Consider the following 23,137-nt stretch of genomic DNA (forward strand, 5'->3'; position numbering starts at 1 on the left):
GCTGGGATGACTGACTGCAAGCCCTGCTCCACTCCAGTGATACTCAGGCCCAAGTTGTCAGAGCGCCGGGCACTCTGTGACAGATGCTACTGCATACCGGGAGTCTGGCTGGGGCCCTTTCAGTACCTCACCTTCACCAGGCCAGATATCACTTATGCAGTTCAGCAGATTTGCCTTTCACATGCATGATCCCCGAGAGCCCCATCTCACTGCTCTGAGCGCTTACTCCGTTACCTCCGGGGCACTGTGGACTACGGCCTCCTTCTTCACCGGTCTCCCTCCACTGAGCTTGTTGTCTACACCGACGCTGACTGGGCCGGGTGTCCGGACACTAGGCGCTCTACCTCCGGCTACGCCGTCTTTTTGGGCGGCAACCTGGTGTCCTGGTCGTCCAAGCGTCAGCCGGTGGTCTCCCGCTCCAGTGCCGAGGCGGAGTACCGCGCTGTCGCTAACGGCGTGGCTGAGGCATCCTGGCTTCGGCAGCTCCTTGTCGAGCTCCACACTCCTTCTTCCCGGAGCACTCTTGTCTACTGCGACAACGTCAGTGCGGTGTACCTCTCCACCAACCCTGTTCAGCACCAGCGGACCAAGCATGTGGAGATTGACCTTCACTTCGTCCGGGATCGGGTCGCCATCGGCGATGTTCGGGTCCTCCACGTCCCGACCACCTCTCAGTTTGCTGACATCTTCACCAAGGGCCTCTCGTCACCCGCCTTCACCGAGTTTCGCTCCAGCCTCAACATCACCTGTGGCTAGTTGCGTCTTGGGGGGGCTTGTGTGTGTGCCTTTCTTTTCATGTCCAGTCTGCAACTCCGCTGCGTCGGTAGTTCAGACTGCGGGGGAGTGTTGGTGTACTATGTGTATTAGGGCCCAATAGGCCCATGTAAGACATCTACATAGCTACCCTCTAGGGTTAGCCCATAATCTATCTATTACCTTATAGTAGATCTAACCACGACAATTCACTTTGCAGGGCAGAAAGAAAGCAAACACGGCAAAGAACAAAGAGTGAACCTTTTTTGGGCTGAAGAGTGAAGAGCGAATTACTGGAACTGTGAAATGAGCATGCTGCCTTTGCATGCTCGTTGAAAGCGGCAGCAAAAGGCTTCCAGAAACTGACCTCGCTGACTGCGTGCTGTCCTACGCCTTGATGATATACTCAAATAGCAGCATGATAATTGATATGATGCTAACGATGAAATTACCCTGAAACATGGATGATTACACTAGATATACGATACTTCTCACCAAATCAATTTGATTAAACCGCAAACATCATCCGGTCAAGTCAAGACTTCGCCGTGGTTGAATAGAGGAAGATCTGCTTCATGTTGTTGTTAATACTCTCCACGTACCTCTTGGTTTTGTTTGGAGATTTTGGACGTGGATTTTGGCTGATATCTTCACATTTGGTTTTTTTTTTTACCAAAGTGAGTAGGAAAGTTTCTACCTATTTTTTATAATTTTTTATTTTAGACCCGTTTAATTCGCTCCCACCAGGAGTCAAACCCGAGCCTGCTAGGTGCTACTCAGGTGCTCTAACCTAGACCTTTCGCCATATTTGGTACTTTTTTATTCTACGTTGAAAATGGGTAAAAAAGGCTAAACCAAATCCACATTTTCTTTAATTCTAAGTTTTCCTCAATCTTATTGTGTCTAAGGGAGGGTTTCTCCCAAAATGGTTTCACGGTAAAATTAAAGCCGGTGAGTAAAAAAAAACTAGCTTCACCTAACTTCTAATTCATTTTAGTCCCGACTTACAAAACGACTTCATGCTACAGTGTCCCGATTTATGCAAAATTAAACAGGTAAAACTAAAGTCGAAATAAGCCTTGCCAAATAGTACCTAATTTAACGGCCAATAAAGAAACAATCCTCCAGCTAGCAAAACCATGTCAATCTGATTGTTCATTCGGTGCAGCTAGTGCTCGAATGTCCGGGAAATTTCCCATCGGACTCTCCAACGAAACATTAAAAATTATCTAGTGCAACATTGATGGTCTCCAACGAAACATTAAAAATTATCTAGTGCAACATTAATGGTCACAGTTCAATATGAAAAAATAATGTCGTTCAATTCTGGGATAGAAAATTCTCATCGCAACATTAACACATATTTCATACAACATTCACTGTGAAATGTGTATAAATAATAGTTACAACATCGATGCTTAACTATTGCAACCTATATCGAGCTGTCCAAATTTTTTTTAAGATTTCTGTTCCGTAGTATTACCGTTGTTCTTTCGGACTGCACCAGCACATGTTGATCAGTCTCTCGGTCTACGTGGTCCGCTTGCTGATCAGTACATCTCCGATTCGGATGACGCTCGCGTTTCCTAGTCCGATCGGCTAGCCGAAGCGCCTCCCATCGCGCTGCTGAATAAAAGGAACCTGACGGGCCTCAATCCTCTCCACACCAAAGCGAAAGACCAACGCGCTAGCGCCCCATGGCGACCATGGCTCGCACCCTGCTCGTCGCGTTCATGGCGCTGCTCCTCGTCGTCGGCCCGTGCCACGCAAGGCCAGCGCCGCAACAGCCACCCAACAAGCTGTCAGCCAAAGAGAAGGCGGCGGCGGCGGACGGCGTCACGGCCATCTACAACTTCGGCGACTCCCTGTCCGACACCGGGAACCTGCTCCGCGAAGGCGCCACCGGCATGCTGCGGCACAGCATGGGTCCTCCCTACGGCTCTGCCATCGGGGGCGCCACGGGCCGGTGCTCCGACGGGTACCTCATGATAGACTTCCTCGCCAAGGACCTCGGCCTGCTGCTTCTCAACCCGTACCTCGACAAGGGCGCCGACTTCACGCACGGCGTGAACTTCGCCGTCGCCGGTGCTACCGCCCTCGACGCGGCGGCGCTCGCGAGGAGAGGGGTCGTTGTTCCCCACACCAACACCTCCCTGGCCGTCCAGCTGCAGCAGTTCAAGGACTTCATGAGCGCCAACACCCGTTCCCCGCAGGAGATCCGCGAGAAGCTGGCCCGGTCGCTGGTCATGGTGGGCGAGATCGGCGGGAACGACTACAACTACGCCTTCTCGGAGAACAGGCCGGTGGCCGGCGGCGCGCGCAACTTCTACAACTTCGGGCGCATGGCGACTGGCGTGGTCGAGGCGATGGCGCTCGTCCCGGACGTGGTGCGGTCCGTCACGGACGCGGCCAGGGAGCTCCTCGACATGGGCGCGACGCGGCTGGTGATCCCGGGAAACTTCCCGCTGGGATGCGTGCCGAGCTACATGTCCGCCGTGAACGAGACGGACCCGGCGGCCTACGACGCCAACGGCTGCCTCATGTCGCTGAACCTGTTCGCCCAGATGCACAACGTGCTGCTGCAGCAGGAGATCCGTGAGCTGCGCCGGTCCTACCCGAGCGCCACGATCGCCTACGCCGACTACTTCTACGCGTACGTGCGGATGCTGAGGGACGCCGGCAAGACGGGGTTCGACGAGGGCGCGGTGACCAAGGCGTGCTGCGGCGCCGGCGGCGGCGAGTACAACTTCAACATGGAGCGGATGTGCGGCGCGCCGGGCGCGTCGGTGTGCGCGAGGCCGGAGGAGCGCATCAGCTGGGACGGCGTGCACCTGACGCAGCGCGCGTACAGGGTCATGACCGACTTGCTCTACCACAAGGGATTCGCGTCCCCGGCGCCGGTACAGCTCCCGCGTACCTCAACATCGGCGGGCGTCCTTGATTAGAGTCCAGTTGTCTGTGTTCTGAAATTTTGTGTTCTACTTTTGTTAGTTATAGTTAAGTCTTCCACCTTCGTTTCAATGTAACCTGTGTATATTTAGTTAATATACATCATTACTTCTAAGTTTCATAAGAGTACGGTCTGCAATTTCTCGCATTTGCTTTACTGGTTACACAAGTGCATCTCGTTTCCTGCATGCTATATTGATGTAGGGAATATTTTGGCTACGCCCCAAAAAATCTGGAGTAAATTTATGCACTGCAGAATCTTACAAGTAATCGATTGCAATGAAATCAACTTCATATTTTGGTCGAGCGGAGCGGCGCTGCATAGAGCTTCAGGAACCAGGACGCTTCTCCACCAGCTGCTCGCCCACCGATGGCCACGACCCTGCAATGGTTTGCCGGAACAGGCAAGTAGGCAGCCAACTTAACAGCTGGGTGATTTTCACAAAATTATATTGATGTCCCCAGGGGATACAGATTTAGAACTTGCGACTTCAAGCTGTCTCTGCGTATAGCATTCATCAACACCCAATCAAATCGATGGGCTTATCATGAATTCAAGAGACGCATCTTTCTAATGATTGCACAGAAATCAACACAGGTAACAAGAATTATCACATTGCCACTGTTCTGTATACAGCTCCAGGAAAAATTTTGGTTACAAGTATTGTATCTGAGAATCCGTATCGAATTATATGTCTATCAAAATGTATGGTATGCTGGTCCGCCACTCCCACAAACCCACTGATGGCCGGCCACCCGCCTCATCCCAAAAAATGAAAGAAGAAATTGGAGAACAATTTGGTGCTTCTTTCTTTCTTTTGCCTTTACAGTGTACAATAGTTTATTCGATTCACAATGCTACATAACAAATCTTCTGCTCACACGGGCAAAAACGAGCATCTTCTATCCTACCTGCAGAACAGAAAGAACAGCGTTCATGTGCTTGAAAGTGAGAGACAAACATTCAGTAAACTGTCATTACAGTAAACTTGTTTCAACTTGTATATTGCAGATAACTATTTTTTTTCTAGAACACATGCATCTAACTATATACCATGTCAAATTGCCAATTGAGCAACACCATAGAAATCTGGCTACAGGAATCTATGTATACCTCAATAAACAAGCTCATGTAGGCAGCAACGGTTGCCTCTCATCAGTGCCAATCCGATGGCTTGCCTGTAATGACAGTCAACTTAGACGCAAGTCTTATAAATGAAATCGACACATCTATTCTAAAACGAAAAATAAGCTCTTACATCATCAGCAGCACCAGCAGTCATATTTACAAAAGAAGATTCAGATGACCTGTGAAAGAACAAGCACATTAGGAGGACACACTTAAATAATCCTTAAAAAACAGCTTGTTATTTCTATAAAATATTAACAGGCAGCATCCCAAGGCCCGTGCCAAAGCTATAAGACATTAAGACTAGAAGGGGATCATGGATTCAGTGCAAAACAGCACCTCTTCAGAGGAGTATATGTCATTGATACAACTGGAAGAAGGCAAACGCTAAGTGAAACTTCAATAAAGCATTGCATCAACACTGTGACCATTCAAAACAAGATAAAAACTCACCGATGGTTTTGTGTGTCTTCCAACTCTAATAAGTCAGCTGGTTTGTCATCTTTGATTTTAGCAAGTGGAGAAAAGAACTGGGGGCAAATGACAGTAAAATAAATGAAACAAAATGAAGGTTGCTTTAATGAAATTAAGTAATAAAAGAAAAGGTAAGTTCACCTGGTGCATTGAAATAAACACCACTGATATGCCCAGGAGAAAATTAATGGTCAAGGTATGTCCCAAAAATGCAGCAGAAGCGAGACCAGTAAATATTGTGGCAACAGTTGATGAATACTTCTTCAAAATTGTGTCTGTAGTGTAATTTCAGATAAACAATTAGGTATGACTACATGGGAATTGAAATAAAAATGAAAAACAGATATAGAGCATCATTTACCTGCATACTTAAAAAAGAATGAAGATAGAATGCCTTGTGCAGCATTGTTACATATGAGAAACATTGTGGCCCTTGAATGTCCTCGAAGGATATTAAAACTCTCTGGCCCTGCAAACAGACAGGACAAGATTAAATCATAAACATAAGACAGACAAAGCATGCTGCATGCCATGTTGCCCCAGGGATTGACATTGGTCATCGCTAACGCTAAGAATGGACGGTCACATTTGGCTCCCCAAAGTTTACTAATGATTAGTCAATACTTCAAATTATATACAAAAATCAGCCAGGTGGTCAATTCTTCACTTTATAAGCTAGGGAGTTTAGCATGTCTCTGTCTTTTTGGTTGTTACAACTTGGAAAGCATGAGGGTACTATCATACAACTATTTTTTTAATTGTCATCTAGAGTCTGGACTGATAATACAGCTAGTGCACTGGTCATGCAGCATTTTGGCATTGAAACTCAACGCCAAACACGCAAATGAAGGTGCACACCTTGGAATAAGGCAGTCCCAAGAATGCCAAGGAAGTTGAATATTGCTCCATATCCGTACAGGAACAAGTTCTACAAATAAAATGGAAAGATCATTAAAGGAAATAATAGGCACAAATATAAGAGAAAAATGAAGTACGAAGTTGAAAAATGAAAACAAAATAAAACTACATATAAAATAAATCACTGATACAAGAATGAACAATACAAGCTACTCGACACTAACTCAGGGCAGCACATCCAGCCCCAGGCATCCAAAATCCAACACCTTGAGTTCCTGCCTGGAGCAGGCAGCGTGGACAGGGTCGGAAGGAAACAGGCCCTCAAGACCAAAGGTAAAAAAAATTGTACTCAAGTTACCTGGAGATAAATGCTAGTGTCATATTGGCTTTTCAAGGCATATTCATTGTAGACAGAGGCCATTGAAGGAACAGTTACCTACAATTCAAATAGTAACTTATAAGTCCACCTTTTTGGTCAAGAGAACTTATAAAAAGAAGTGTACATCAGTGCAAGAAGCAAAAAATAAAGGAGAACGGTGGCCTAGCAACAACTTACAAAAACCAATGTATATATGTACGCAATAGCAGTGACAGGAAGACCAAATGTGGTATTGCCCACAGGTACAGTGCGAAGTTGATTGATGCTGATTCCAATAAGCAATAAAGCAAGAGCTTCCCACTGTCAATATAAAAAAATGGAGCGGGAGAAAGGTCAGCATAGTTGAAAGTTACTGCCACACATGGCATAAGTACTTACAAAAGTGACTACTTCATTTAATAATTCTTTTTATGCTTATATATATGTGGAAAGGGCCCATAAGTTTGCATAATTTCTAACGGGTTCACGGCTTCGCCTAAAAGTATAATAACACAGCACCATGACTATGGCAAGATTTAGCAAAGGTGTGATGCAAACTTGCTTGCAACACACCACAGCTTCCAAAGTAAGCTTACACTAAACTCATAATCAGATGATCAAGAGCTACCTGTTTCCAATCATTAAGATAAAATGAAAGATTCAACTTTGCCAAGAGCATTTCGGTTGCAATATATACTATTTATACTAGCGCTTAAACTAGAGCATTTAATAACAGTTAGTCCATTCCTAAGAAGTTCAGAATCTAACTATTATGCTGCATAATATCAACATAATTGGGTAAGAAAACAGAGAATAAATCCACTAATCCTTATATTGCATAGCAGAAGAGATCGCATACTAAAATATCCACAATCATAAGATAAACAGAAATAAAGCAAGAATAAAGCAAGATAATGCCGATGTTACCCTCACCTGAATTACCGAGAATTTCCTCCTCATTATAAATTTCAGAAGAACAGCTATGACCAGTACCTAGAGAAGTTTACACCACATGCACTTTGAGATGTGTACACAGAAACTATAACTAAAGCAGGACAACTGAGCCGTACAAGAAAAGTGTACCTTTAGATTACTTAGCATTTTCACAGTTGCAGGATTGAAGTACAACTGCACAATTGGCTCAACATATCAGGTTGTTACAATATCACAAAGCAATATCAACATCTACCCTTAAAACTATAATACTCTGCCAGCAAACCAAAACGAAAATTACCTGCATGATAAATTTTAGGTAATTGTTGATGGCATATAGAAGAGCAGGAACAGCTAGAAGTACATTATTACGGGCTGCCTACAAAACCAAATGGTGAATGGTCAGATAATCAGATAGTGTGACAAAAGAAGCAATTGTACATATCAAAGTACAATATATCTCCATAGTACAGGTAAATCAGAAACAAAACAATGAGATGATCACCTGTATTAAGGTTGAACGTGACAAAAGTGGCTTTTCTCCAACCTTTTGCTTTCTAGACTGTCACATTAAAACAGCACAACAAAATGGTAAACAAATAGAAATTGTAAACAACAAGCTCAAGAGAAAAGTCTGCAGAGTAACTGTGTTTCAGTACAGCTATCAGGCATCATGAAAATAAAAACTTTTGAGGAATACTAACAAATTCTAAGCTAATCTGCACATGCAGCAAATAAAACTTAGTTCAGATATGGAATGCCAAAGCAAGATTGCCTCTCCACATTTCAAAAGGCATTATCAGCTAAAAGATGGCTTAGCGACTATCTCTTTTTCCATTTCCTTTTACATGCAAATACTTTTGGTCCTATAATCCTTACTCTAGGACCAAAAAGTGCTTCTAGTGGGTTATTTATTAGGAGTTTGTAGATGTTATCAGACTCAACTAAGAAAATAGCTCATGCAGGACGGATCATCTTCATTACTAAGGTCATTTCAAGTCTGGAATGGAAGTGCAGAAATGGAAAACATTAGCAAAAAGAACAAACCTGAATTATGAGCATCACGACAGCAAAGATAACTTTCATAACCTCCGTCAGAAAGTTAACACTGATGGGACTGAACTGAAACTTCCCATCAACCTTTGACATGAACACTAGGATCGGCTGCATAAACAAAGCCAAACATCAACACAACTCCCCAGCACTGATCATTGCCATTCAGACGCATGTAACACTACAGCGAAGGACCAAGCAAAGCACATGCGTGCATAGCATCAGTACTAGTAATACCACTACTTCTTTACCAAATTCGTGAGGCTATTTCACCCAAACATTGATCGCGGAAATGTTTGCAGGTGAGGGGTTAAGAAATGAAGCGTTTAGCCACACAAACCTGGAGGCCGACAAGGATGCAGTCGCCGACGACGAGGAAGACGTTGAGCGCGCGGAACTTGGACGACATCTTGTTGCGGTGCTTGTCGTAGGCCCTGGACACGCTCCGCGGGCTCGGCGCCACCATCCGGTTGCGGCAGACGCTGCATTCCACGACCCCATTCCGCTGCATCTCCGCTGACCACCAGCTACCTGCCCCACGCCGCCGAGATGCCGCTCAGTCCCCGCGGCCCCGGAGAGATCACGAGAGCATCCACCTATACCGATCACGCCATTCTCAGCAAACAACAGCAATACAAAGGAGAAGGCTGCAAACTCGAGCAGATCCGGAGGGTCCCGCTCGGCCTCCGTACCTCAGGGAAGGCGTGGTGGTGTCGGTGCGGATCTCGCAGATCTGGCCCGGCCTGGGAACCGCGCTCGCCGCGAATCGGGCTTGCTGCGGCTGGGCTCCGGCCGGGGTTTCTGGCGAGAGCACGACGGTTTGAGCCAGCGAGGGGAGCGGAGGCGCCCGTGGGAGGCTCGCTCCGGGATCTCGAGCTCCGGCCGGAGTCGGGGGCGGAGGAGAAAGGCGTGAGGGGAGAAGAGGAGGAGAGGAGGGAACGTAACTGGTCTGGTGAGGTGAACTGCAAATTATAATATTATATAGCTTACCTGAAACCACGGATCACATCCTTTTCCAGTGCCCGGTTGCAAACTTTCCTGAGGGATGCACTTGGCTCGCCGGTGTTCTGTGCTGATATTTTTGAGAGGCTCTTGAAAGATAAAGCACCTGGATCAAAGAGGTTTCTACTCTTTACCTGTGCAGGTGTGATGATATGGTCTTCAACGACAAACTGGTGGCTTCCCCCACGGTCGTTGGTGCATGAGATGATGGGACTGCTCAAATACTGGAAGCCGATGCAGAAGAGGATCGATGCCGAGAGGACTGAACAGATGATGGCCGCTGTTGGGGCCATGGAGTGAAAGGCCATTAGATGATGCTGTTCCCATTTGTCTAATCCGTGAGATGAATCTATTAAACCTAATTAGTTCATGATTTGATCATGTGGTGCTACCGTAAATATGTGTTAATTATGAATTAATTAGGCTTAATAGATTCATCTCGCGAATTAACCGGCTTATGTAACAGGTTGTATCCAAACCTTCGATGTGACCTGAACTAAAAATTAGTCCATGGATCCAAACACCGAGTAAGAAAAACTAGCGGACTACTAAGGGGATGTTTGGTTCCACGGACTAAAGTTTAATCCCTATCACATCAGATACTAACTAGGACGATTAAATATGAGCTAATTATAAAATCAATAGCACAGATGGAGTTTAATTCGCGAGACGAATCTATTAAGCCTAATTAGTCCATGATTTGACAATGTGATGCTACAGTAATATATGTGCTAATCATGAATTAATTAGGCTTAATAGATTCATCTCGAGAATTAGCCTAATTGGTTTTGTAATTAGTCTATGTTTAATACTTTTAATTAGTATCTAAACATTCAATGTGATAGGGACTAAACTTTAGTCCGTGGAACCAAACACCCCCTGAGTAGTTCGCTAGTTTTTCTTACTCGGTGTTTGGATCCATGGATTAATTTTTAGTTCAGGTCACATTGGATGTTTGATACAAATTAGAAGAACTAAACGTGGATTAATTATAAAACAAATTGCATAAATGAAGGCTAATTTGGAAGACGAATCTATTAAGCCTAATTAATCCATCATTAGCACATATTTACTGTAGCACCACATGATCAAATCATGGACTAATTAGGCTTAATAGATTCGTCTTCCAAATTAGCCTTCATTTATGCAATTTGTTTTATAATTAATCTATATTTAATACTTCTAATTAGTATCTAAATATTTGATGTGACAAGGATTAAACTTTAGTCCCTGGAACCAAACACCCCGTGGTGGTGACTTTAGTGTTTTTTGTTGCTGGTCCAGCTTTGGGTTGTCGTCGGTCCGTTGCCTTCAGGTAAGGTCTTGTTTAGTTGCCCAACTTTGGACAACCAAAATTACTGTAGCGCAACTGTAGCATTTCGTTTGTATTTGTGAATTATTGTTCAAATATTGACTAATTAGGCTCAAAAGATTCATCTCGTAAAGTACAACAAAACTGTGCAATTAGTTTTTGATTTCGTTACATTCAGTACTCCATGCATGTACCGCAAGTTTGATGTGATGGGGAATCTTCTTTTTGCATAGTGCCAAAGTTGGAATTTTGGGGGAACAGGACCTAAGGTTTGCTTGCGAGCTCCTTTTGGCCCTTGTTTACTTTGCGAATTTGGGAGGTGCCAAATTACTGTAGCAACACTGTAGCGTTTCGTTTGTATTTGTGAATTATTGTCCAAATATTGACTAATTAGGCTCAAAAGATTCGTCTCGCAAAGTACAATAAAACTGTGCAATTAGTTTTTGATTTCGTCTATATTTAGTACTCCATGCATGTACTGCAAGTTTGATGTGATGGGGAATCTTCTTTTTCATAGTGCCAAAGTTGGGAGTTTTGTAGGAAGTGAACAAGGGCTTGGTTAGAGATGTTTCGGGCTGTTTTTCTGCGAAGAGGTTTTAGAGTTGGTGTTCTTTGCTTAGTTAAATGCTTAGCACTTTTTAACTGTACAGAACAGTTCGTCCTAAATTTAACCTTGTTAAGCTTTCTAATAAATCTGGACTATGCTTTTAGTCGAAAAGAGGAGGAGAGGAGGACAGTCGGGGAGAAGGAGGGGACGTGACAGGAAGGCGGGTGTTTCGGTGTATTTATTTTTCTTCGTGCGACCATAAAAATGCATGTTTGTTTGTTTGGAAGAAAGATTTGATTTGAGTCTTGCTGGAGTGTTTGTTGCGCTATGATTTCGTGGCGGTTTGACGTGTGTTGCAATCGATGACTATCATCTTGATCGTCTTCCTCAATTCAGACGGAGATATTTTTTAAAAAATTATTTTTCGAGGTACGATTCTCGTTCAGGGTTCAGAAAAAAGGTCATGACTATAGGTTAAGTGATTAGCTAGCAAAACCACGTAAGTGGCGTGGCGGATCTAAAGGCAAGAAGGTAGGGATATGATATCAGTTTGATGGAGCTGAATTTATAGCCTCACCAAGGCAGCGGTAGAGGGTAAATAGAGATTTAGAGATAAAAAAAATAGGATAAGATGATAACGGCGCAACTAACAAGCTTCATATAACGTGAAACGACGGAGAAATGTACGGAGTGGGAAAAAGAACGAGGTACGAAAAGCAGTAAAGATAGTAATGAAAAATTAGGTTTAGGGCAACATATTCTATTTGTTTTATCGTTTTAGGGCAACATATTCTATTTGTTTTAGATAGGTAAGATACACACAAATTGTATATCTATATGCTTGGCAAAATCTATGGATCTATAAGAGCTAAAACAACTTATGATTTGGGACGGAGCGAGTAATTGGCAAGTAGTGAGTGATATGATCCGAGTGCTGAGGGTGATAACTACCAAAGACTTAGAGCAGAGTAAGATTATCTAATGTTGCTTATATTATGACCCGAAGTCAGTAAAATGCCTCAGAAGTAAGATAACTGTTTATGCATGCGGAGATGATAGTACTCATTGAAGAGGTTTGAGAGCATATATAGTGAGGTAATGGCTATGGACCAATGGTGGCCCTGCTATACTATGAGATAGGATTTTTCAAAACAGATGCATTAGCTGACAAAGTGGTTACCTCGAGTACTTACATAGGTTGGATAACACATGGAAATTGCATCTAATAAGTGTTTCCTCTCCCATTGTAAAGCCATATATTTTAAAAAAAATTCTAATAAATGTTTCTCTGCATTGTAAACTCCTCTTTACAAAGAACGTGCATTTTATGTTAAATGCTCTTCTACTACACAATCTTGGTTGCCTTTTGAGGGTTCTCGTAGCAACTCCATAATCTCTTAATTTGTGCATAGGCAAGAGAATGTTATATATGTACAATGGTAGAGAGTGGTATTATAGTTTTAAAATTTAGATCACGAGATAGTTGCTACACAAACACACCTCCCTCCTCTCTCACTCAGCATCAATAAATCAATGTGAGACATTACATGCGATATACATACCCATCTACTACTTTTGTTTAGCTTTTCTAGATTCATAACTTTTACAAATACATCTAATTTGTAAAAGTTACGAATTAAAAAAAGACCTATAATTTAGGACGGAGGAAATACTTACATGCCATACACATACGTCATTGCGACTCAAAACGTTGCTAGCTTTTGACCCTAACTCAAACAACTATAGAATACTCCATCTAGTTCGGAATACACGTTGCTTTAGCCTCGTCCACAAACATCAAAAGTATTGTTTCTGCAAATTCTATTCCATAGTGCATCAATAAATCATGGGACTAGGGTTGCCTAAAAAAAAAGATCTACGGGACTGGGAGAGTTTATGCTTTATTAAATACGAATATACAATCCCAAAACTGAACATTAGCAACCAATGAGAAAACACATTCCATATCAAACTGGCGCATGTTTGGCAGGACAACTTGGGAAACTATGAAGATAATACGTACAGCAAAACGACAAAATGAGCGTATCTTTACAGATTCGAAGGTAAATTTACCTCTATCTTTACATTGTTTCTCAACTTCATGCTAAGATGTATACTGTCTGATTGTTACATTGGAAGGATGAGAGGACAGAGCAAACACTAGCAACATCAGTATGACAAGGGCACGTTTCTTAATCAAGGTTCAACAACAACCCTGTCAACTATCTTGGCACCTCTTCCTTTGGCCATGTAGAGTCCGATATGATGCATAAGATCCTGCAACAATTTAACATGGAACGGTAAGTTGATTGTGAGGTTCTTCCTTCAGCATATCTTGGATAGCATAACCTTTCTATTGAGCAATGTGTAGTTTAGTTCGAAAAGAGCTAAGGCATTGTATGCTATTTGGGCAAGATTATTTATATCCTTCCTATGATCAATCAAGATGCTTATATATAACAAAGAACGTTATGTGCATCCGACGATTATGAAAAACTTAAAACAGATGTAGTGTTCCCCCAGAGAAATATCTTTGGCGCTTTAAGTTTCCAAGAATGATGCAGGTGGTGCATATCCATTTTAGAAATGAAATGTTCTATTTCTTTTTATAGATGTAAACTTGTCTTGCTATTGGCATGAAATTAATGTCACAAAGGTGCTGTATGAATAAAAGAAGGTTAGTTAACAACCATCGTATTCTGTAAATGGATTGCCCAATTTCTTCTTGAAAATTTATAGGTTAGTGTTTCCTGAGGATAATTTTCATTCTTTATTTTACATATATGAATGTGAGCAAATGCCAATGTGGTCATCTGAAGATTCCCATAGCGCTCATATTCCTGGTATTGGCGACTTGAGGATTTTGAATGTATGAACATCAGTGATTCGATGATTCGATACCTGTGGATGGGCAAGAGCTCCTTTGATATTCGTAGCAACCTCAACAGGAAGGTCATATGTAGCACACCCCTCTGAATAAATCACAACATCTTGTAGTGGAGGCACTCGATCAATATTTCGAGCAGCCAGAGTTGAGCTTGCAAAGTCCAAAACACAGATGTCTGTGCATATTCCGAGCACCAAGACCTGCATCAAGCCCCCAAGTCATACACAATAGGATAGGATCTATTTCTAAAATCCTTCTGTAGTCGGATAACTCACAGTTTTGATTTGGTATTTTCCAATCCAATCAGCAAAAACACTGGATCCATCCTTCTCTATGCAGCTGATGTACCCATCAATACAACTTTTCCTCTTTACAGTCACATTTGGCTCCTTTTCCAACCACTCCAAATCTACATATTGCAAACTGAAATTCGTTAAACACAGAAAATTGATCGTATTTCACTGTCCTCCTCATGTACTGTCAGTGTAAATCAGTAACAGAATACCTTACTCTAATATGAAATAGAACTAAGCACAAGAGTTAGGCGAACACTTCCGAAATATAAAAGCTGGTTTCAATTTAGCACCTACCTGGAACAAAATTCTCCTCCCCAGTACCAATGATACAATGAGGGGGATATGGTGGTTCCGGCTTATCTGTATAGTGGGTATCAAGAAACGCGAAGATTGGCCAGTTTCTGTCACAGAACACCTTAGAGAGCCTAGCGGCCTCTCCCACCATCTTTTCAATCTGCTTGTTTGGTGCAACAGGAGCCTGCAAATGAAGAGCACAAATTACTCAGCCAGTCTAAAACAATTTGTTTGAACTAATAATCAAAACTACTAATAGCACGATCCATGATCCCAAAAAGGAGGAAATCTTCACAATTGCAAAGAGAAATGAAGAAAGCATGCCACTGTGAAGATTACAGCCTCTGCTGTCCACTTGACCTAGATAACAGGGCGGCCTAATATGAAAGGTAGAAATTTCCGGTCTAGCTAAGTAGGGCCATATTAACGAGGCGGCATGCATCGTACACATGCGAGTACGAGCAAACTTTAGTAACTAATCAATCAAGTTTTGTTTTTATATGCGAGCAGGAACTGAAAAGAAAAACATACTAAAAGCGGATATGAGGAACAGAACAAGGAAAACTACAACGACACAACCGAGGACTGAAGGAGGACAATGGACAATCCAGTGAGCGTTAACTTCTGTCCCTATCCGAGATTCCAAGGAGATCACCGCACATCTCAGCGCTCACGCTCCTGTTCCCATGAAACCTCAACGATTCTAGAGTTACGATCAAGGCAGGAACAGCGCGGAATCACGACGCGCGCATACCCATCCCGCCATCGCTTTCCCAACCTCATAAAGGAAAGATTACGGATGCGATACGGAAGGGTCAAACATAATTAAAAAAAAAGGAAAAGCGGCGGCGGGGGCTCACGAGGTTCCCGGCGCCGACGGTGCAGAAGCCGTTGCAGAGGTCGACGAGTACGAGCCCCGCCCCTCGCGGCGGGAGGACGAGCTCCCCGTCGGTCTGGAACGGGATCCGCGACCGGAGCAGGCCCTCGGCGGAGGCGGCGGCGGCGGCGGCCTCCGCCCCCATTCGCATCGCGCGCTCCTCTTCGAGCTGAAGACTTGTGATTGACCTCTCGACGGCAAATGCCCGGGCGCGTGAGGAGGAACCTCGGGAGTCAGGAGCAGAGGCGAGCAGCGAATCCGAGAGGGAAAAGAATGGGTCCAGAGGGTCCCAAATAAACTGGGTATATAGTCTAGACTAGAAAAGTATTTTCCACGGTCACGCGTCCACGCTGACCTCCTGTGAACGTGCCGTCGAAACCACTACCGGTCGTCTGGTTTTCTAATGACAATGATTTGATTTTAGGCCTTGTTTAGTTGGGGAATTTGGGAGGTGCCAAATTACTGTTACAGCACTGTAGCACACTGTAGCGTTTCGTTTGTATTTGTGAATTATTGTCCAAATATTGACTAATTAGGCTCAAAAGATTCGTCTCGCAAAGTACAACAAAACTGTGCAATTAGTTTTTAATTTCATCTACATTTAGTACTCCATGCATGTACCACAAGTTCGATGTGATGGGGAATCTTCTTTTTGCATAGTGTCAAAGTTGGGAGTTGGGAGTAACTAAACATGGCCTTAGCATCAGCGTGCTTCGACGAAGCTACCGCAGTCCCCTTCCTCTGCGTCTCGTGTGCAGCCTATGGCAGGTGAGATTAGTGCCAGGAATTTCGCTCTATCTAGGACCAAGTCATACATGATGCTATGGTCATCAGAAAACACTGCCAATACATCCAGATTTTACCAATCACAAGGGCTAGGAGGTGTGTTTCAGGCTTTCGGCAAGCACAACAAACAGAAACGGGGAAGCGCTGTCGCTTCCGCTGCAACAGGTACCACCACACTACTGAACTGCGAATCCTACATCACTCATCCACCAGAAACATAGCTGAGGAAGATAATCAGGTCTACTAGCATTCCAGACACTACACGGACTGCTCCAGAGCAGGCGGAGCCGCAACAGAACCAACAGAAGCAGAGTTTTCCGTCTCAGTGGGCAGCTCTTCAGTATACTCCCAGCTGCGGGATCTCCGGCTCGTCTCTCAGCTCAAACGTAACCGGATTGTTGTCCAGAGATGGGTACTGGTCAAGCTCATCATCAGTAAAAGAATATTCAGCCAGCTTTGCTTTATCACCTGCAGAGGGACGTGCACGTTAATGCTAGTAAACTGAAATATTTCAAAGCCGACGAAGATACAAAAGAAACAAAAAACAGCTGCTGGGAGGATAACAAGCACAGCAGGTAAAGCAAAATTGACAAAAGAAAAACAAGTCAGAGAGAAGAAGAAGGGAGAAACCGACCTGAGTGAGAGAGACCCCAACTGATGTCTGGGAGAATCTCTGGTTCCAGCTCCAGCCCTTTCTCTTCTTCGAAGAACTTCTCAACCTCCTGAATAGTGAAGAGATGCATGGAATCACATTTCTGATAGCACAGGAAAAAGAGAGGGAAAGAGATACATGCTGCTTATTTGCTTTAATGTTTAGGCTGTGGATGAATTATCTATATCTATATGTATTAAGAGCAAATCAAATGAGTAATGCATAAATTCGTTTTGTTGTTGTGAATATACCAATAGCAGGACATAACTAAATCTGTGTACAGATGACAACAGAAAAACACAAGAAATAACATGAATCAACTGTAACTGAACTTATAGACATGCTACATTTCACAACCATTGAGTTATATAGAAGATGGTTTTTCCCCCTTAAATGAGTAATGCATAAATTCGTTTTGTTGTTGTGAATATACCAATAGCAGGACATAACTAAATCTGTGTACAGATGACAACAGAAAAACACAAGAAATAACATGAATCAACTGTAACTGAACTTATAGACATGCTACATTTCACAACCATTGAGTTATATAGAAGATGGTTTTTCCCCCTTAAAGGAGAACAGTTGGTGAAAAAGGTCCGGATTGATTTGCTTGCTAATACGTGTGGCAGTGTCATACCTACCAAATGCTTCAGACTTCTTCTGATGTCACTACTCACTAGATATTACTAAGTGACCTAAAATAATCAACTGGTGGCGTTGGATGCTAGAATACATACTAACAAGTGGATGTTATAATTAAAGAGCCCGATTCAGAATTTGACAGAATAACCAATCTCACAAATGTAGCTTGTCAAAACTACTAATATTTTACTACTGGAGCAACCGAACATGATCAAGCTTATCGGTCAATAACAATCTTCTCTTTTTTGAAATGAAACTACATATAATCTTCTGTGATAGAAGACTGAGTAGTTCCCGTTTCAAGACATGTGGATGGCTCTCATCTATTAATCAAGATCTCCTAATCGACTTGCCAGCCAGCTATACCTAGCAGAACAAGTAAAATTTATCATGCAAGTTTCTATTCTTTGCTTACTGAATGAAACATAATAGGTAAAAAAAACTATTTGATAATTCACCAAGTTGACACCAGAAAGCTAGGTAACAAACTATTTTACTTGCCAACCAGCTATATCTAGCAGAACAAGTAAAATTTATCTAGCAAGTTTCTATTCTTTGTTTACTGAATGAAACATAATAGGTAAAAAAAACTATTTGATAATGCACCAAGTTGACACCAGAAAGCTAGGTAACAAACTATTTTACTTGTTTACCCCACAATCAGCGGTCCAACTATCCAGTCAGCAGTGTATCCGTTAACAAGGAGAACTATGCAACCAAATGGCAGGGGACATGTACTTTTACAGTTTGATATTTAAGTATAACATTTTGTTTGCTTGATTACGAGTTTGCATGATCATGGTCTTGTAGAAACGGAGGCATGATTATTTAAAAAGTGAATATCCACTTATTGTACTTGTACAAGTCCCTCATAATGCACTTCGAACTTACAAACAACCTACATGAATTGTACAAATATTGTGCTCTTGGGCCACTTACCGCAGCTGGAAACATCACACGATCATATACCACATTTGACCAACCATCCAAGGCTGAGAGTACCTTCGCCACTTTCTTCTTGACGCCTACATAACATGCACAGCCAACCATATGTAACGATAAAGAAATACAATCCACATACCGAAGAACTAAAAAGAGCAATCATAAGATTTATTCTTACGTTTGTCTTGCAGATCCTTATCTGACTTCTGATAATCATGGAAGTGAGCGCCCTCCGCCCCATCCTTAGCCCATTCATGACACTTTTTGATCTCTTCATCAGTTAATATGTTCAATGGGTTAACCACTTCATGTTTGCCCAAATCAGACCTTTCTTTCACGGTGGACCTCTGTTCTTTCAAGGTGGGCCTTTCCTTGCTTTGAATTGTGTTGGTCACATTCTGAAGAGCCTTCCGCTGTTGGGACCTCTCTTTCACGGACCTGTCCTTCAAAGCAGTGCCTTTGGCAAAGTTGGACACATCCTGAAGAGCCTTCCGCTCTTGAAGCCCAGGCTTCTTCTCTGATGGCTTCAGTGGTTTGGCCCTTGGTGCATCAGCCCTCTTGCCTGAACATGCAGATGAAACAAGTTGCTTATCTGTTTTAAGAAAGTTCCTTTACACAAACTAGTTTTGAGAAAAAGCAATCTCACCTCCATGTATATGCATGTTCTCATCAAGAAGAACTGCTGCTGGAGTTGTGAAAGCCATGACTGAGCAGAAAGCTTCCTTTTCTACCTTGATTGCCTGACTGAAGTTCAATTGTTTGATAAACGGAAACTGATCAAAATATAGAAACAATAAACAACGATTGCCTTATGCTATTGTGCTGCAGAAACTGAAAAAGATCCAGAAATGAGCTCTGCATGTGCTAATTTAAGATAGACTGGCAGTGGTACACTAAATTGCAAACGAACTAAATCATAGAGATTACGTAATCAGGGGCAAATTTGCATTTATCTTACAAAGATAGATTCTGATATTTGATATAGTAATAAAAACATTCATATCTAGCAACAGACCAGTTTTCAAAGAGGAGAGGGTGCCTGTAAATGATCCTGGTTTTGGGACTAAACCATCATTTCTTTGAGCACCAATGTAATCCCATTGACATGAGTACATGACCTGGGGGCTACCACCAAGCCTGGACCAGCCACTAATTTGACACATCATCTATCAAGTCAACCAAGGTATAACTGAGATCTTACACAATCAGCAGTTACGCTAACAAATTAAAAGGAATTTTCGCTTCGCTTTCCTAACCGACGGGGTACAAATCACACGCGGATGCATGACCCCGATGCTCCCGCGGAGATCTGGGGCGCGCTCAAGAAGCAAGCCATATACGGAGGACTAATCTAGTAACAGCGAACAAATCCAGAGACACGCCATTCCAAGAACGACCGTACCGGAATACGGCAGGAACATTAGGGTTTTGCTTCGGTTGTTCTCATCCCGACGATTGGGGGGACGCGGAAACTTGGAACCGATGGGCACAAGAACTCCAGAGGGAGAGAGTTAGGGTGTACCAGCACAGGAGAAATCAACCGGTCCGGTCGACGTCCGCTCCGGCCCCGCAGCAAGGAGAAGGACAAGGCCGAGGAGAGGAAAGGAAGATCTCGCGGCGGCCCGCGGCGCGCTTCGGTAGGAGGCGTCGGCAGTTGCGTGGGAGGAGGAAGAGCTTCTAGTTGCGTTGCTGGGACTGGCCGACTGGGGGAGGAATTGGGGGATGGAAGCTTTTTGCCGGCGCTGCGATGCGAGAAAGGGGGGGAAAGGAAAGGGAGCTTTTCGCGCAACGGTCGGATTTTGGACCGAGTCGGCGGCGTGGGGGAGAATCCCGTTGGATTTTTTATCCTCTCGAGGATTGGGCCGTTCTACCCATCCTTGGGCACAGTTATCTGGCCCGGGAGTTGACACTGGGCCGGCCCAAGTAGGTGAAGAAACCCTAACAAGGAACCATCTCGTTTCCGTTTGCATATAAATATCGACTTCCGGCAGCTCCGGATGTGCGCCGCCTCTCCTGTGCTCCATCCGCCGTCTTGGTTACGGTTTCCATGGGTGTTTACTGTTTAGTGTTTTCCTCCGTTTCGATTTCTTTCATCTTTGTTAGCGTTTGCTGCGGGGTTCGTGTTTCTCTCTTAGGTTCTTGGCAATCGTTTGGTTTAAAGGCTAGTTTGCTATAGTTATGGTTTCTTGTTGATTTGTACAGAATTCGTTTGAGATTCGCAAGATTAGCTTCTTGTTTGGACCTCGATACTGAAATCCGGTCCAGGCAGTCGGCAAACATCCTGCCATCTTGCGAGATTGAACCCCAAGCCAGCTTCAACTCACCTGGATCTGACACCTCGGTGATTTTCTGGGCCCTTTCGGTTGGCACATGCCTTCTTTCCAGTTCAAAGATTGTTAACCAGTGTTGGTTTCTGAGACATTTTTTCGTTGAGCAAAGCAAACGCACTCTGTCCCAAAACTTCGCCATGTTTTGTGGCAATTTCTTCGTTTGCGATAGGGATGAATCCGAGATCTCGTCCGTGAGGGAAGCTTCTTATGATCTCGCGGAGGAATTTTGGAAACATTCGATGCATAATCATGCCTCGGTTGTCGTAGTTGATTGTTCTGTATCGAATCTTCTTTTTTATGAATAAATACATGAGCGAATTGATTTAAATTTCTGGGCCCTTTCGGTTGGCTCATTCTTTCTCCTGCTCCATAGAGCTCGATTCAGCTTTGCAGTTGTGTTTGTTTGGCTGCGAAATCTATTTAGCATACAGAAAATCACAAACGATGGATTAGTTTGGAGCAACTAAAGTTAACACTGGAACTAGGTAACTTCAACAAAAAATGATTACCTGAACTAGCTGCATCGATCAGGTCTTCAATTCTCTATACGACCAGTAAATCATAGCCTGCTGCTTGGCAGCGTACTTCAAACTTTGACATGGATGTTTGAATGAAGTAATGAAAGCATCATTGAACTTGTGTCGAATTCATGCAGATGTGAAATGGATACAATGCTGGGTCATACTTAGATGTTTGAAGTAATTATGTATCATCAAGCTTTGGTCAAATTCATCCTGAATTGAGTAATTGTTTCACAAGTTTGGTTAAACATGCGACCCAAAACGAACTTAATTGTGCTATCCCTGTTATTCATCTTGAGAAATGAGAAGAAATAGTAAAACGACGATTACTAAGAAAAGGCAACTTCTTCCATACCACCAACCAAACGCTCACGCTCACGGCGCTGGCGGAGACGCCCTGGCGACGCTCGGGGTCAAGCACGCGGGGAGACAAACGAAGCATGATCGGCAACAGATGACGAATGCTAATACGATACTAGGATTCTTGTAGCCTCTCGCCCAGGTAAGCAGGGAGAAGAAGTAAAATCATGTCAAGTTTTGGCACTTTTATTGACACAAACCTTCTCTGAGTAATGCCAATTGCGCGTCATGTGTTGAACTACTAGTGAAAATAACTGAAGTGTACTGTCTCCAGAACGAATAAAATTAGCTCTCCTCGTTGACAACCAAGCGAAGTACAAAACTCCTCGTTGATAACCGAGCGAAGTGCAAACCTTACAAATCCAGTATATACAGATTGTAGTGTTCGTAATTTGAGTCGGTGAGATTTGGGACGCGCGCGATGAAGAGATGGAATATGTTGTGTGCATGCGTTGAATGGTCTCAATGAAAGCATTATCCTGCGATTTGTAATTCAAAATCACCTCGGAAATAGGAACCGAGGCCCGCCCGGGCACCGCCGGGGGCTCCTGTATAGCTAACGGAAGCTAGATAAGCTTTATGGTTTTAAAGCCCATTAGACCCAATTAAAGTTGTAAATTCAACATACAGATTTCAACATTTTCTGAATAATAGTTCAACATTCGAAAATAGCAAATTCAACAATTTTCAAGAACTATAGATCAACATTTTGTATCATGCTACCTTCAGCATTTTGAGAAATCTATTTCAACAGCTCAAGCAAATGTATTCAACATTTATCCAAATATGGTTCAACATTTTAAAAAAAAATCAAGTAGCATCATCTTCTCTGGCGACGTCGGCAGCTCACAGCTCCGGCTCCGGCGATGGTGCGTAGCGGTGGTGGTGGACCAAGCCGCGCGCAGGGCGGCGGTGAACCCAGCAGCCGGTCGAGCCGCACGGAGCCCGGCGGCGCGGGGAGACGCGAGAGCTGGAGGCGGTGCGTGGTGGTGGAGGCAGTGATAGAGAAGAGAAGCTGGGTTAGATCGGACGGTTAATATTCGTTGTACGAATCTCAAAGCATCGGAAGCCGTTTCAGCAACCAAACAGTGTTTTACTCTCACAATAAATCAGCCGTTTCAGCTTTTCAGCCGGCTTATAAGCTGAAGCGAACGGGCCGCTAACTGGCTTCCGGAAGCC

At 43.5% G+C, this 23,137-nt stretch overlaps 4 protein-coding genes and 1 long non-coding RNA gene across 7 annotated transcripts; 2 read left to right on the forward strand and 3 right to left on the reverse strand.

Annotated features, from left to right (window-relative positions):
* Positions 1-2,424: 2,424 nt before the first annotated feature.
* On the forward strand, positions 2,425-3,698 carry LOC101783421 (acetylajmalan esterase). Its single transcript, XM_004955005.2, has one exon. It carries the CDS (start codon positions 2,451-2,453, stop codon positions 3,696-3,698), a length of 1,248 nt encoding a protein of 415 aa, XP_004955062.1. The 5' UTR covers positions 2,425-2,450.
* A 594-nt stretch (positions 3,699-4,292) lies between these two features.
* Positions 4,293-9,674, reverse strand: LOC101758970 (CMP-sialic acid transporter 5). The gene is made up of 16 exons (XM_004952966.3): positions 9,200-9,674; positions 8,848-9,103; positions 8,502-8,618; positions 7,960-8,016; positions 7,756-7,833; positions 7,605-7,649; positions 7,455-7,514; positions 6,720-6,842; positions 6,522-6,599; positions 6,164-6,233; positions 5,667-5,774; positions 5,447-5,580; positions 5,285-5,361; positions 4,962-5,010; positions 4,817-4,881; positions 4,293-4,614 (listed from the first exon to the last, which is right to left on the reverse strand). The coding sequence occupies exons 2-15, from the start codon at positions 9,016-9,018 to the stop codon at positions 4,831-4,833; spliced, it is 1,218 nt and encodes a 405-aa protein (XP_004953023.1). The 5' UTR covers positions 9,019-9,103; positions 9,200-9,674; the 3' UTR covers positions 4,293-4,614; positions 4,817-4,830.
* Positions 9,675-13,299: 3,625 nt separating this feature from the next.
* LOC101759369 (nicotinamidase 1) lies at positions 13,300-16,005 on the reverse strand. Its single transcript, XM_004952967.4, has 5 exons — positions 15,706-16,005; positions 14,846-15,029; positions 14,531-14,664; positions 14,270-14,455; positions 13,300-13,645 (listed from the first exon to the last, which is right to left on the reverse strand). Exons 1-5 carry the CDS (start codon positions 15,871-15,873, stop codon positions 13,565-13,567), a joined length of 753 nt encoding a protein of 250 aa, XP_004953024.1. The 5' UTR covers positions 15,874-16,005; the 3' UTR covers positions 13,300-13,564.
* A 541-nt stretch (positions 16,006-16,546) lies between these two features.
* Positions 16,547-20,550, reverse strand: LOC101759775. 3 transcript variants are annotated; one of them, XM_004952968.2, is made up of 6 exons: positions 20,270-20,550; positions 19,394-19,491; positions 18,926-19,309; positions 18,745-18,830; positions 17,143-17,230; positions 16,547-16,976 (listed from the first exon to the last, which is right to left on the reverse strand). In XM_004952968.2, exons 2-6 carry the CDS (start codon positions 19,449-19,451, stop codon positions 16,846-16,848), a joined length of 747 nt encoding a protein of 248 aa, XP_004953025.1. In that variant the 5' UTR covers positions 19,452-19,491; positions 20,270-20,550; the 3' UTR covers positions 16,547-16,845. The 3 variants fall into 3 exon arrangements, with proteins under 3 accessions (XP_004953025.1, XP_004953026.1, XP_012701903.1); XM_004952969.2 differs by having other exon boundaries at positions 19,394-19,487; positions 20,270-20,541; XM_012846449.2 differs by having other exon boundaries at positions 19,394-19,520; positions 20,270-20,541.
* Positions 20,551-20,760: 210 nt separating this feature from the next.
* Positions 20,761-21,716, forward strand: LOC111255813. The gene is made up of 2 exons (XR_002675812.1): positions 20,761-20,863; positions 20,950-21,716. It is a non-coding gene; the product is annotated as an uncharacterized LOC111255813 (long non-coding RNA).
* Positions 21,717-23,137: the final 1,421 nt, after the last annotated feature.

The sequence above is a fragment of the Setaria italica genome, chromosome I (genome assembly GCF_000263155.2).
Source record: "Setaria italica strain Yugu1 chromosome I, Setaria_italica_v2.0, whole genome shotgun sequence".
Taxonomy (NCBI): Eukaryota; Viridiplantae; Streptophyta; class Magnoliopsida; order Poales; family Poaceae; genus Setaria; species Setaria italica.

Coding starts and splice junctions, on each gene's coding strand:
- LOC101783421 (XM_004955005.2), top strand. CDS start 2,451: ATGGCGACCATGGCTCGCACCCTGCTCGTCGCGTTCATGGCGCTGCTC.
- LOC101758970 (XM_004952966.3), bottom strand. CDS start 9,018: ATGCAGCGGAATGGGGTCGTGGAATGCAGCGTCTGCCGCAACCGGATG. Junction 6,843..7,454: donor GGAAATTCTCGGTAATTCAG/GTGAGGGTAACA, acceptor TTATATTGACAG/TGGGAAGCTCTTGCTTTATT. Junction 6,600..6,719: donor ACATATATACATTGGTTTTT/GTAAGTTGTTGC, acceptor TTTGAATTGTAG/GTAACTGTTCCTTCAATGGC.
- LOC101759369 (XM_004952967.4), bottom strand. CDS start 15,873: ATGCGAATGGGGGCGGAGGCCGCCGCCGCCGCCGCCTCCGCCGAGGGC. Junction 15,030..15,705: donor CCGTCGGCGCCGGGAACCTC/GTGAGCCCCCGC, acceptor CTTCATTTGCAG/GCTCCTGTTGCACCAAACAA. Junction 14,665..14,845: donor GGAGGAGAATTTTGTTCCAG/GTAGGTGCTAAA, acceptor TGCAATATGTAG/ATTTGGAGTGGTTGGAAAAG.
- LOC101759775 (XM_004952968.2), bottom strand. CDS start 19,451: ATGGCTTTCACAACTCCAGCAGCAGTTCTTCTTGATGAGAACATGCAT. Junction 18,831..18,925: donor TAAGGATCTGCAAGACAAAC/GTAAGAATAAAT, acceptor CATGTTATGTAG/GCGTCAAGAAGAAAGTGGCG. Junction 17,231..18,744: donor GTGTGATGTTTCCAGCTGCG/GTAAGTGGCCCA, acceptor TTCACTATTCAG/GAGGTTGAGAAGTTCTTCGA.